The sequence below is a fragment of the Zonotrichia leucophrys genome, chromosome 20 (genome assembly GCF_028769735.1).
Source record: "Zonotrichia leucophrys gambelii isolate GWCS_2022_RI chromosome 20, RI_Zleu_2.0, whole genome shotgun sequence".
NCBI classification, from domain to species: domain Eukaryota; kingdom Metazoa; phylum Chordata; class Aves; order Passeriformes; family Passerellidae; genus Zonotrichia; species Zonotrichia leucophrys.
The window spans coordinates 4,364,267-4,379,045 of record NC_088189.1 but is presented as its reverse complement, the minus strand read 5'-3'; the positions used below and the strand labels follow the sequence as shown (position 1 = coordinate 4,379,045).

The 14,779-nt window shown below is 42.4% G+C and overlaps 1 protein-coding gene across 2 annotated transcripts in view; it reads right to left on the bottom strand.

Moving 5' to 3' along the window:
- CDH4 (cadherin 4) overlaps positions 1–14,779 on the bottom strand; it is a 412,119-nt gene that overhangs the window by 145,526 nt on the left and 251,814 nt on the right. For both annotated transcript variants that reach the window (XM_064729703.1, XM_064729704.1), the window contains one exon: positions 4,305–4,481. In XM_064729703.1, coding sequence (XP_064585773.1) covers positions 4,305–4,481 — 177 coding nt within the window. The remainder of the gene's footprint in view (positions 1–4,304; positions 4,482–14,779) is intronic.

The following is a 14,779-nucleotide window of genomic DNA, read 5'->3' as shown; positions in this document are numbered from 1 at the left end:
GTGTCTCCAGCACCAGGATTTCAGATTTTGGGAGAGCTCTCACCCAATTCCTGAGCCAGGGTGGGCTGGGGCTCACAAACAGGCTGTTGAGCTGGAGACCGTGCTATCAACTTTTTTCATATTAAATATTCAATGTCATAGGATAGTTTAAGATGTGCTAACCACCACAGGGTTTTGTAGTGTGTCAAGAGGAGCTCTCTGCTCCCTTAACGTGCCCTGTGCTGCTGAAAACCTGACCCAACAACGACACCTCTGCAAAGCAACAACACAAGAGTCTTCAGGTATATTACATCCCAAGCCACTTCAGGACTTTCTGATTAAATTTACATAAAATGCATCCTTCCCTCTTACTCCCTGTTACACACATCAGGTTATTTCCAGTGTTCCTGTGGCTGAGATCACCAGCACTCAGACATGGGAGCCCATGCTGTGCCTGCAGCATGCAATCAAGGCAGCTTGTGAGAGAGAGCACCAAGATCCTGCCTTGGTCATCCTCAGGGGATTTTCATGCTGCTATAATGAGAATGAACAAGTTGTTTATCATAAGAGATCTAACAGGAAAATAATAAAATTTTCAGTTTCATGTTTAATAAAGGCAAGCTGGAAAAATGAGGGTCTATGAAGTAGAGGATGGGAGGCTCTAAGAGCTCTGCAGAAGTCCTGGAGATGAACTGAAAGCCTGGAGCCCTCACAAAGGAGAACACATTTGCAGTGGCTGACAGAGGAGCCCATTATCTAAGCACGTCAAAGATGACCAAAGGCCAGCTCTGCACAAGAACTGTTTTTAAAAATTAATTATTTTCATGTAGTCCATTGAGATGGACCAAGACTTGCCTTCAAAACTGAGTCAAGATTCCCATTAGAAGCAGCTGGAGACTGGCTTGTGGATCCAAAACTGAGATTCTTTTTGAAGTTCAAAAGAGGATGAAATACAAGATAAGCTAATAGATAATTAGATAATAGATAATTAAGAATTAGCTACGCATGTAGTTAAAAAGGATGAGTCAGTGAGAAAATAGACAGAGCTCAGCAAGGGTGCAACTATTTAATATATTATCTTAGCTGATCAGTGTGCCTGCATGAGTCATTTGCTTGGAGAAGGAGGGGGATTTCATATTGTTTTTGTATTTTTAATAGGCATTTTTATGGACTTCAGTTATAATAATGAGAGTACCTGACAATTAGTAATGAAATTAGCCTCACAACAGTGAAATATTTCACAGCATGCACAATATTATTCCTAGTACAAAGGTGGAAGTGAAGCAGAAGGAAATTAAACTCAAGATTTTCATAAATGTTTCCAAAATAAATAAGCATATATCAATAAATTTTGATAACTGTTTTCTCAGCTCAAAGACAAAGGCAGAATTTACAAAACATTTTTGTAGACTAACAAATTTTTTTAGGCTTATAAATGTCAGATGTTAATTTAAACTCTTCAAAGAGCAAGTAAATCTTTTCAGCAGCCAAAATTAATTAGAAATTCCTATTATTATTTTTTCAGCTATTATTTTTCTGAAACACATTTCCTAGTTAGTGTGGTTGATGTATATGAGCAGACACAGATATTCCACAGAAAGAAAAAACCCTGTAATTAACAGAAGGGTTTTTTTGGCAGGGATAATGTTCCTTTTTTCTTTTTTTCTCTAAAAACTTTTTCATTTAACGTATTTTATCAGAATGAAATGGTTTAATGAGCAGAGAATTACAGTTGATCCCAGCTGAACCAGACAGGGCTGCCTTTCGAGGTATGTGGCTCCCATCAAGCTGCATTCACCTTTGCTATGATTTAAACTTCATTCAGGCACAGCCTTGCTAAAAATACTGACAAGTAACTAATCAACTTCCATAAAATGGAATTTTTACCTTCACAATAGGAAGCAGGAGTAGGAGGGAACCTGAAAGATTTGCCTATGCATTTCAAATTAGTCTGACCTATAAAAACGCAAACAGCAAGTGGTTCTATGAAAATGTACTTCTGGTAGGGCTTTTGGGATTTTTTAGTGATGAGATTTTTCATGCCATCCCTTCCTCTCCTTGGAGGAAGCCAGAACCAAAGACAGCACTGTGGAGGGACTGGTTTTCATTGGTTATACCTACAAAATGCAAGCTCAGGCTGGTCCTTCTGGACCAAAAAGAGTTCAGTGTCCAAGAACCAGTGGTAGGTTTGAATGCTTTATATAAAACAGCAGAGAAAATGGTGACAGACCTGCTTCTGTACAAATGAGAGCTGAGCTGCAACTTCACATGTGCACTTCTGGTTCCAGTTTGTGAGCAGATGGACACAAAAATATTCAGTGCCCAGTGTGCAAAAGCATGGGAAATCAGATCAAAACTCTCACCTAGATCTAGGAGACAGCAAAATGCTCCAGGGCAATCTGAAGATTATGTGGATGGAAATAATCAGATAGTGCTGGTCTTTGAAGATGTTGATTTGTCCTATTCTGGATAATTAAAGAGCAAAATGTAACAGAGGGAGCTGTAACTCCTGATAGGAATCACCCAAGCTTCACATTCAGGGCTGGCAAAAGGGCCAGATGCTGCAGAGGAGCAGAAACTCAACCCAAGCCTGAAACATCAGGGGTCTCACGCTTAATCAAGTTGCACTCTTTGTATGATCTTCCCTGTCATTATGATGCTTTCTGTATGTCAGGTGAAGAGGAAAACAGCCCTCTGTAAGCCAGTTTGTTTTTTTTAATTTCTCACCCCATTTTCACTTCATTTTCAGTGTTTCCTCTAGCATCTGTATTTGAAAACTGCAATGGAATATATTACTGAAAATCTGGGAGTTCTGTATTTCCATAAGCCAGGTTATCTTTCCAAGGTTACTGGTGGTCTAAGTGATGAATATAAATTCTTCAGTACCTATATAAAATTTATTATTTGTCATTTCCATTAATATTAGAATTTTGCATAGTCGAGTCCTTCTGTTTCATCTCCAGGCTGTAGGGTAAAAAGTGCCATAGAGATTTCAGTCCTTATAAATCAACAAATTTGCCATGGTAAGCTGGTGCCAAGTTGTCCTCTTGCTGTCTACTCAAAACTCAAAAGAAATCGGTAGGGAATAGAAGAGAGCACAAGTTCATTTTGCAAGTACTCCCCTTTATTTTTTCACAGGAATTCAAGATGTAATCTAAATTATTAATTTAGAAAGGCATTTTTGACACATCAGGTTATTTTCCTCTTCAGACATTTCTTCAGCTCAGTAGGACAGCACATTAATAGGTCACTCTGTACCCTGCACTGCTGACCACACAAAGACTCTCTGGCTTCCCTCCCTGGTTTTCCAGGACAGACATAAGAATATTTGCCACTTGGTACCTCTTAGTCCTTATTGTACTCCCTAATTGCACAGAGAAATGACTTCAACAATTCAAGTTTATCCAATCCCTGGTTGAACTGGGAACATGCCCCTTCATCCCAGACAGAGAAACGGGTAATGATGCAACTCATGTGAATCCAGGCACTGCTTCAAAAGGACTAAATGAACTTCCTGAGAAGGGATGCCAATGACAAACCACTGCTACTTGAAATAACTTTTGAATTTTTATATTGTTGCCATTTTCTCCAAGGGAAGAGCTAGCTGCAAATGTCTGCCAAGGAGTTTTACTTATTTTTTTTTCTTTTTACAGCTAATCAATTGACTGCTCCAAAAACCCAAAACCAGCACCCACAAGAGGAACAGCAACACGTGTTTGTATTTCGCTAACACTCATCAACAGCAACAATAAATCAACCAAATGTCTCTGTAAAAACACTCCTTTTCCCTTCCTTTTCTTTTCCTGTCATCCCACAATCATCACAGAAAACCACATGGGTAAACTTGATCTCAGAGATTATCCTTGTGAAGAAAGAAAGTAGCAACACAGGGGAGGCTGGCGGATCCATCTGCAGCGGCGGCAGGCAGCCAACCTCCCCCGGGCGCCGCGCATCTGCAGCGGGATGGGAGGGATGGCAGGGATGGGTGAGGGATGCGAGGGATGGCGAGGGAAGGATGCAGCACCCTTGTTGCTGGGTGCCACCCAGCCCAGCTTTTACACCTGCAGCAGCTCTCTGGATGAGAGCGTGGGCACAGTGCCATGCTGGCAGCAGTGCCAGCGTCTCAGGAGGGACTGGCTGGAAGGAGGCGATTAGGCTGCCGTCAGCTGGGGAGGGAAACTGGGGCGAGGAGCTTTGGAGCAGCATGGAAAAGGCTGCAGGAGGGAGGGAGAGCAGAGAGCCTGTGCTTTGAGCCAGGCTTCCCACACTTCACAAGATCACCATCACTGTGAGCACTATGATCAGTATTTTGTGTTTGAACTCACCCGGACCAGCTGCTGCGGGAAGGGCCCGCGCGAGTTCTCGGGCACGTTGATGGGAGGGATGACCCAGTCCCGCTTCTGCCGCCGCAGCCCGTTGGCACTCTGGTGCTGCCTCCAGGGCAGCAGTGTGTCACTCTGCTGCTGCACCAGCTCCCCGGGCAGCGCCTTCCTCCCTTTGGGCTGTGTGGGGAACAAGAAAGAACAGACAGTTAGCCCCTTCCTCGCTCCTTAGGACCTGTCCAACAGCCCCTTCCTCCCTTTGGGCTTTTGGGGAACAAGAAAGCACAGACAGTTAGCTCCTTCCTCGCTCCTTAGGATCTGCCCAACAGCGCCTTCCTCCCTTTGGGCTGTTTGGGGAACAAGAAAGCACAGACAGTTAGCTCCTTCCTCGCTCCTTAGGACCTGTCCAACAGCCACATGGGACAAAGACACAGCGTGTTTAATGGCAGCTCTGCTGCTGTTTCCTTTTCATAGAAACACAGAATCAGAGAATCAGCTAGCTTGGAAAAGACCTTGCAGATCATCAAGTCAAAGCTACGACCTAACACCACCTCATCAACTAAAACACTCACAAATATATGGAGCTGCCACTCCCAAGTCAAGACGCCTCCCAGATGTATTGTCTTCATGACACCAGCTGCAAGGAGATGCAGCAGAGAATTGGAGTAATGAAGTTGCTAAAAATTTCCTATAAGTGCAATCTACCAGAACACAAAGAATGGGCGAGGATTCCTTTACAGTCCATGTCATGGGTCCAGCTTTATAATCTGGTATCAAGCATGAGCAGGGCTACAAAAACCTGCAGGCTGTGGCTCTGCAAAGGTATTCTGCCACACAAACCCAACCCCAGCCAGAGGGAGAGTCAGCCCCTTGGCTGCAAAGGTGCATTAGTTCAGATTTTTAGTGCTTCATAACAAATGATCTTTATATGAGAGCTGGGTTTTGAACACAAATCTCAAAATACACACCCCATGCTGGCTGGGAAGTGTAATACATCTCAGGCACAATAAATTTTCATTATTTGGTGTGACTTTGAGTCTTTCTTTGTGATTTTTTAACTATGGATTCCCTGAATGGAATACTTTGGTGTTGGAAATGTTACAGTGCTATGAATAAAATGAAAATGGTGGGACCATGGTTTTGACTTAGAGAGACTGGCTCACTATTAGAAAATGTATGCCTTATAGAATGGATGAATCAAAGAAATGTAGATTTGGGAAGGCTCTTCAGAGGTTATGCAGTCCCAATACTTCAATACTCTGTGGTCTTCTAGGATTCCAGCAATTACTTCTGAAAGTCTGCAGAAAAGATAACTAGCAAGGGCTTTTGTTACCATATGGTGACCTGCACTCCCACCAGAAAATGTTTAAACTTTCATAAATCACAAAGACTGCAAGTCACATTCTTTTCATCTGAGGTAAGATCCAGTGGGAATACTGTTCTCAGAACGTTACAATTTTCAGCTATTTTTCTCCAAAAAAACCCCAAAAACCCACTCATCCCAAACCCAATGCCCCAACACACAAGAGCAATGCAGGAAGTTATCAAAGCATTTTCTGAGGCTCCTGCCATTTTAAGCCACATTCACTTTTTGCCTTACTCCAAACATATAAACCCAAACACCCTCCAAGCAGTTATCTGTAGGCACTGATTTCAGTGGGAATCATTGCTTCAGGCCTTCTAGTTTGATGTAAATCCATCTATTAGCACTTTTCAATTCCTGACTGGGAGGTAAAGAAACAGGCAGCCACCTCCAGACTGCACAGTATATGAAAACTAAAGAGTAAATGAAAGTTAAACTGAGATGTGGCTCCAGAGCTGTGTGGGCCTTCTCCAGGAAGGCTGGAGACACTGAGAGCTGGGCACAGCAGCAAGGAGCCCATTCTCACAGCCTGCTCATGGCTCTGATCTCTGCTACCTCTGGAGGGCAGACATCCCCTGGCTGCAAGGATTGGAAGCATTTGCGCCAAAATGCAGCTATTTTTACTGCAAAAACTTAAAAACAAGCCTGTTCCAGAGCTGAATTTTCACAGAACAGACAAATATGGTCCTTTCAGTCACACACGGAGGCACGTTCCTCAGGTCCTGTCTCACACTCACCATGTGGGTTGTGTTCACCTAAGTGCTGTTTCCACACTTCCAAAAAAATCACAGCACCATGTTCAATATTTAGATGCTGCTCTTAGAATGCTTACTGAAGTGGGCAATAAACAAAGAAACAGAATTGTGGTGTGGCAGTGGGAGACTTTCTTGGGATAGTCGGGATAGTGGCAGGCACTGCTGACCCCCTCCTTCCCATGGGATCTAATGCTATAGCCAAAAGAGGTTTCATTTAAAAATTATTTTATTGCCAGAAAGGTATCTTTTCTGAACACTGATGAAATCAATCTTATCTAAAGACGACACCCAGAAATGCATGACAACATGAAATAGGACTATGAAACATGAGCCACAGAATAGTGGATATCCCAAATTTTTTTTAATTGGCTTGTGATTCCCAAATGGGAATCCTTTGAGAGCAGGTATTTGGATCAGTTTATATAATTGGCAAATGAGCATGGGGACAGATTATGAAAGGATGGTCAAATAATTTGTGCTCTTTTGAGTTTACACAGTGGAATGAGTCTGAACTAAAGACAGACTTGAGAATTAACACGAGTCCCAGAGCTCCCTGTATACTGAAATAATTAGTGTCAGCTCAGCAAGGCAATACCAGCCTTTTTAGTCTGTATGAAATACTTGCTGGCAGGTGACTAGACAGTGACTAGCTTGCTTGTCACTCTTGATGATGTTTTCCTATATTAGAATAAATCATCAACATGACTCTGAATTTGATATGTAGAATTTCAAAAGCATCTTGCAACAAGAATTTTTTTTCTTTTTTTAAAACAACAGCTCTTTTTTATCTTCATTTGTTGACAATGCATTCTCTTGACCTTAATTTCTCTGGTGTTGTTTAAATATGTTGTACATGTTTTCTGCTGCTTAAAAGCTGTGAGACAAATGCAGTAACAAAGTCTGGTGAGTATAAATGCCAGAACTATTCAGATCTCTGACTGAAACATCCAGAACATATCTGGAATAACAGCATTGTTGTATTGTGAGCCCCAGAAAACTCTCCAGTGTTTTTGAGTTTGTAAGAATCTAAAGTTCAACTCAAAAGCAGAATATGACACCAAATTAAATGAATTCTAAAATACAGCTTCCAATTCTAGTTTTGCTGAGGAGCAGTTTTTACTGAGATGACAAGTGCTCATTTTCTCATGGCCTTGCTGGCCACATGCTTAACAGAATCTCAGAAACATTTTCAAAAGATAAAATATTCCTCCACCTTTTGTAGTGCCACCAGAACACACAAACTGTCCACAGGGTCCTTCACAAAATCAAGTTAAGCACCTCTAGTGCTGCTGCTTTGGGGTGGTTTTCCTCCCATTGTTTTTGTGACTCTCTTCTACATGTCACAAAAATGCTGGTGTACAGCACCAGGCAATCCATGGAACACGTGCCCAGGGGAAAGTGAAATCCACTCTCCATTCCAAAAATGACACGGTGACATTTATAACTCGTTACAACAGGATCAAACTCTAAACATGGAACGTGTGAGCATGGGTTTTGGTAATACAAAGATAATTACAGGAGGATATAAAATAGTCAGATAATTCAGTAATTATGCCTGTCCATCACTTTAGGATACTGATAAGCTAGAGAAATACGGCTGAGCCAAAACAGATGAAAACCTTCAACATCAAGGGGAAAAAGTAATTACAAAGTGGGGGATGAAGAGAAACAACAGGAGAGGAGCCCATGCTGGGATGTAAACTTGTCAGGAGAGTTTGGATTCAGGAGGATCTGATGCCTCAGTATTTGTATTGGGGCAGAATCGTTCAGAGCTCGCTGGTGAAGCTGAGCAGTCCCGTGCTGGCTGTATGATATAAAGCAAGAGTGTGAGCGGGTGTGCATGAGTGTGAGTAGTGTGCGAGATGGCAGATGAAGCTTTCAGAAAGCAATGCGAGGTTGGAGGAGATGCGGTCACAATCACAATCCCAATTTTTCACAATCTATAAGGATTGTGAAAAGAACTTTCCTCTCCCAGCCTGCTTCGCAGAAGGTGTAAGGGTATTTTGGAGTCCGTGTCAGCAGCTCCAGTGGAATCTCCCAGGAGTCATTTCCAGTCCCTTTTCAGTCTAGAATTGCCTTTAAGGATGGTGAACACAACCTGCTGCGTTGGGAAGAGGACATGGAGCTAAATCCCAAAGGGGCTGTCAGACTTCAGAACCCAACACCTTCAGGACACCTCACTCCAAACTAGTGAGGCTGCAGGGTGCTCCAGCTAACTCCACTTACACCACAGTGCTGAGAGCTCAGGGACATTCCCTGTGTGCACCTGGCACTGGGAATAATGGATAAGTTGGAAAAGCCATTTAGCGAGTATAATCTCCTGTCAGTGCTGGTCTGTGGCTCGCCAGCCTTTCACTTACTGCGAGACTCAGACTAAACCCAACCTCTGCTCGTGAAAGAAGTCAAGAAATAATCCCCTGACAGAACAAGACACGTGGGACGCCAGCAGCCCCTCCAGCCCTGTCCTGCCCGTGACAAGAAGGCCACAAGGCACTGACTTTTCACTAGCCCACGAAGAGAAGCAGCGAGTGTGAAGGAACACCAGCTCCCACCTTCCGCTACACTTAGCAGTAGCCGGCCTCGCCAGCTGGCTTGTCTCCCCTCCCAGCCAACCTGCCTTTGATATCCGTCAGCCTCTGGCTACGGAGACATCTGGAAGTTATTATCCAGCAGAGCGTATCACAAACCCATTTACATAATATAATATCATATTTTGTGTTCCTGCTTAGCTGAACATTTTGGATCGCTCCAATGTTTGGGTAAATAAGCCGCCATTCCCTGCATATAAATAACAAGTCTTAGGGTGCGTTTGTTGGAGATTAATAATTTCATAGGGCTCAACCCGAAAAATGAAATGTTTCAGCACTAAAATATATTATGCTTGCATTTGCAATAAAAAGTACCTGCAATTGGAAGAAGGGAAATAAGGCCTTTATTTTCCAGGTATCAAAATGATTCATGATTTAACCTGTTTTATTTATACGCCAGCCTTGTTATTTTCATAGGATCTTTAACACTTCACACTAGACATTTTTCAGAAAAGAAATACCTGGCTTCCTTTGCTTCTAGTGTCACTCATAGGGTTTAACCAAGGCAACGTGTTTTTAATATATTTTTGTCAATACAAGGGGATACAAAGTCCACCTTTAGTCCATTGCTCAAACAATATTTCCCTTCATCTCCTATATCAATATACTTTTAAAAACTGCTACCATTTTCTACCAGGGAAAAAAAAAGGATCTATTAAAAAAATATTTAATCTGAAGCATTTTTGCTTGTTTCCATGGTAGCTGCAGAAAGGACAGGAGAAAATTATATTTACCAAACAGAAAATAAGACAATGAAAATAGAGCTTAGTTCTTTAACAAAGGGAACATGAGAGCACTGCAAAATAAACATTTGCATGAATTCTGTTCTAAGGAAACAACATTTTGCTGACATCAGGGACGGCAGTGGAGGACGAATGAACCCTTTTTTCCCAAAATGCACCATTTCTCCAGTTTTTGATCTTTCAGTATAGAAAGATATTCCATTTTGTGTTCTCATACAGCAGAATGAAAGGGTTGCAGAACAAACAGCAAATTTATTTATTTTACGGTAATTGATTCCTTTTTTATTTAGGTCATTGCTGAATTTGCTGAAGTTGGAGACAGGGAAAAAAAGTAGTTTTAAAAAGATCAGACTTTTTATTTTAGACTTTAATTTATTATAGTTGTGCTATGTGCAGCTATTATTCAGGAACTGCACAGGTAAGGAATCTATAATCTGTTTTTCTCCTTATCCACCCTCTAGAACTCTGAGATGACTGTCTGTATTAGCTTTATTTACTAATAGTTGTAAGCTGTGGTAAATTTAATCAAAGATAGCTGCATGCCACATCCCATTACCATCACGGCATAAATTGCCATTCATGAATGATTTGTGTCAAAGAGCTCTGAAAACTATTGTTTTAGCAGCAAGATGTTCCAACATCCACAGCTCTTCAGCAGGGGCATTAAATTAATGTGTTTGCAGAGAAGCCACTAATTGACAATGAGATGGGATTTTGGCAGTACACTTCCACTTTAAAGATAATGAACAGTGTTCAAATACAGAGAAGAACCCCCTCTGCTCCTAAAACTATACTAATAATTTCTGGTATAAACAGGAATAGAGGGAACCAATCCTGACAGGATATTTCCAGTACCCAAGCAAGCTGTTTGATCATCACGACTTCCAAAAGCAAACAGTGGAATTGCAGCGTTTGTGACCTTTATCAAATCTGGCTACGTACAATCAGGAATGTTATGTTTGGTTAGGAACTCATTAAACAAAATTACCTCTCCATTTATAGAAACCATACAAGTACAGTATAAAACATTTTAATTAAATCAGCTAGTTAAGCAAAAATTCATTACTTTTTGTTTTTATCAGCTAGCAGTGGGGCTGCATAGAGCAGTTCGCATTAGAGTCAATTAGTAAGAAAAATTGTCAGATTTGGCAAGTGCACGAGCTTCCAGAACACATCAGCTGACAGGGAAGAAAAAGTTTGACTAAAAGCTAACCAAGTTACTGCCCTCAGAGGAGGAGAATGAGCCACGAAACGCACACAAATGCATCAGCCATGCCAAAACCCCTCGCTCCTGAGGAGTCAGTGTCAAAGCTCTACATGCCCTATTCCTTGAGAGCTGAAAAATGAAGCATGAATGCAAATTTAAGGTTGTTAGGTATCCGGCTGGCTTTGCAGGCTATGGAAAATTTTACCCGATAGAAGTAATACAATGTGATCAGAGTGACCAAGAAGTCAAAATGCTCCTTGGTGTTGCAGGGCTGCAAAGCAAGAAAAAAGCTGATGTATAGTACGAGGTAAAACCAGGGGATTTTTAAATAGGGAGAACACGACAGACTGGCTTGTGAGTGAGCAGGAGAAGATCCTTTCCTTGCTAAAGGTGCAGCAGGGCCCGTTGTGGGTTACTGTAATTAAATGCTGAGTTAAGGCTGGACTCCAGAGAAAAGAGATGCACCAGCTCTGGGCATGTGGTTATCACAGAAGGTGATACCCATGTGGCTACCACAGAAGATTCTTATTTAAAAAAACCCAAATACATGTTAATCTCTTTGATCAGAAAACCTAACAGGGTTGGTGAGGACACAGGCTGCAGCTAACACCCCTGGGGCAGAACGGGGCTTTCTGGGTGCCTGCTGACCAGGCTGGGACAGGAGATGCTGAAATTTAATTTAATTGAAATCAGCAATCTCCTGAGCTCACCAACACTGTGCTGGGTAAGTTCTCACCAATTTAAGCTGAAATGCAGTCAGCAGAGCACTTCAATAGGCTGTGCTTTAGTGCTGCAGTGAGGATGGGCGCGGGCAGCGCGCTCGCGTCGCTACTGAGCAGACACAAAACCACAAAATGCCCACAGGATCTCTAAGGGATGGGAGTGCCAGCAGGGAAGGAGAGGCAGAGCTGTGCTCAGACTTATTCTGTGCTACCACACGGATGATTAGAGGCACCTCCTGGCCAGTGCACTCTCTCAGGGTTTCGAATGATCTTCCTCTCCCATTCTCTGGAAGAATCGCGTACCAAAGCAGGTACCTTAGAAATCTGTCTGCCTTTGGTGGAATCTTTTATGGCTCCCACAGGTTTCCAGCATCTGTGATACTTTTCTTGTCATTGTCAGGCTTTGAATATTGCAAGAGCTGTCAATGGGCAGAAGATGACATCACCCCCAAAGCACAGCTCTGGATGTACTTCTCCTCCTCATTTTATGGCTTGAACATCTTATCCCAACAGGAAAAGTTCTGATGAGGTTGTTTCCTTGCAAAGCTCCCCACATCAACTTGACCTTTTCACACTCCCTTTGTAAGAACTAATCTCACAGTGCTTCCCAGGTAGGATTGTTTAAGAAACATCTAAATTACTGTTGTACTCTACCTTCTAGTGTTTACCAAGAGACACTTCTATCTTCAAGTTAATGTCATTCTCATAATTGGGAGAAGCCATACACAATGGCTTCAGAAGTACAAGCACTTCTCAAGAGTAGGGCTATTAAATCACAAAATACTCATACTTGTTATGTACTGCATATTAGGAATAAAGGTGGTAGATCTTGCCACATACTGTACAGTGAAAACCTCTATTGCAGCTTGGAATTACCTCTCTCATCCTGCACCTGATCTTGAGGAAAATGTATGAAAATCTGGGCTAGCAATCCGAGTTCTTCCTCTCCAATAAAATTTCTGAAAAATAATTGAAAACATGGCTCCAAAACACAATTCTTTTGCTTCTAAAACTCAGACTACTACAAGTGCTCTTCAACACAGAAAGAAGTGGGAGCAAGTCTACCCCTTAAAAGCCTGTGAAAAATTGTAATCTCATTTTATTTCTCTAAAGCCATGAGGTTCAAAAGATACATGAATTAAAATAATCATAATGAATTAAATGTAACAATACTCCTCCTCTTCATAATGTTTGCAAGTAAAAAGATCACAAGAGATTTAAAAGATCACAGGCGCTGCTGCTACTTTAGCACAAAGTAAAGTAATTCAGTCTGGTACTTCTCCTCAGTGCTAGTGTGAGAATTTGCCCTTTCAAGTTATCCTTTGGTTATTTCAAGAGGCTCTTGAGAAAAGACTGCTCTTCTTTTTTTATCCTCCAATTCCAGAGTGCACCTAAGAAATGCTCAAATTCGACCGTGAGGACCCGTTCAATTTATCTCAATTTGCAAGATGAAATTTAAGCCTGATTTAAATGCTTTGCTGGGTGGGCACAGTGTTTGAGATCCCAATCCTTGAGGCTCTCAGGCCACTCTGCCCTGCTGGACACCCATCCCTGGCACTCCTCCAGCTGGACATGCCAGAGGGTCACTGCCTCACCCAAAAATCCAGGACCTGATCTCCAGAGGCTGGGAGGAACCAAAATTGAGCTTGCATCTACCAATCTGTCTCAGCTTGGGCTAAAGGAAAAATCCTGGACACTCAGAGCCCCTACAACCAGTTTATTTCAATGGACGTGCCTGTATGAAGCAATTTTTGCCTGCACTCAAAGTCATGTTTACAAGCAGCTGTCATCAGATTATCACAGCAATGAAGGTATTTTTAGGATATCCAGTCCAAAATATATTTTTTTTTGAAGTGGCAGTCAGACTTGAGCAGTTACCAACAAAGAACATGAAATGGGAGGTCAAAAGCTTTCATCTGGCAAGGGCAAGGAACACATCACAGGCAGGAGCACGCAGCAGTCCACGGGGTTTGTTTTATCAGGAAAAACTTATTTCCGTGCAGGCAGTTCAATCCTTAGGACTTCTTTTTGTTTGAAGGAAGACAGATCTGGAGTGAATTCCACTTACAGACGCTCTTTTGAGCACGGCTTTGAGCCCGACCCTTGGTATGATGCTGACTGCTTAAGAACTAAATGCAGCAAGTGCAGTGCTTGGAAACTTCCCGTAGTGGGCTGATTTTCCAAGGCAATGAGCACCTGTGTGCCACATCTCATCCTGGCTGCAGCACGAGGCCGTGCCATGCAGCACCCCTGAGAACCAGGCCAGGGAGGTTCACGTGCTGTCACAGCCACCACTCTCTCCTCCTGCAATGATTGCATGTGAGACGCTCAAATTCACCCAAGCACGAGGTCAGGCAAGTTCAGCAGCTGCATCTTCATTAGACTTGCACAATTATCATGAGCAGTCTCACTGGTAACAGTTAAATGATACTAATTTATTAGTCGTCTTCTTTCTTATCTTTTCCATTGATCTGATTTGTTAAAACCCCAAATAATGTCTCACAAGTTATCTGAAGGAAACAGAAATCTCTGCATGTACTCTGCCTGACAGATAAATCCAGGTCTTGCTTGACTGATGAGATACAGAAATAAAAATTATTCCAACTGCCATTTTGCTGGATTTAGTTACTGCCTTGGATCCCCCACAGAGGTAGTGAAAGAGGACAGCGCCACTGTAATGACCCAGTACTCAAAATATGCAGCAGTATCATCAGAAAAAGGCAGGATGACAACTAAAACCTCATTTTTCCAGCCCTTCTCTAGTGATAAAACAGTTTGATGGGGCAAACTCCCCTCACCCTGATGCCACAGGTAACACCTCACCCCAGAGCAGGGAAAAGAAGGAAGGAATAAAGTGAACACATTTTGTCTCATTTCCTCCAGGTGCCTCTGCCCAGCAGTGAGACTGGAGTCACTGGAAGCACAGATCCCACTTAAACTCTGATTTTCCTCCTTCAAGGGAGGGCTCCCAGCCCGTGCAGAGCATCCTGGCTGCACAATAACCCAGGCCATCAATGAGAGCACTGCTGAATAAGCCTTTCCTTGCCCAGAGACCTTTGTGCTTGTGATCAGCAATAAAAGGCTGCTCTTGGAATTTAGA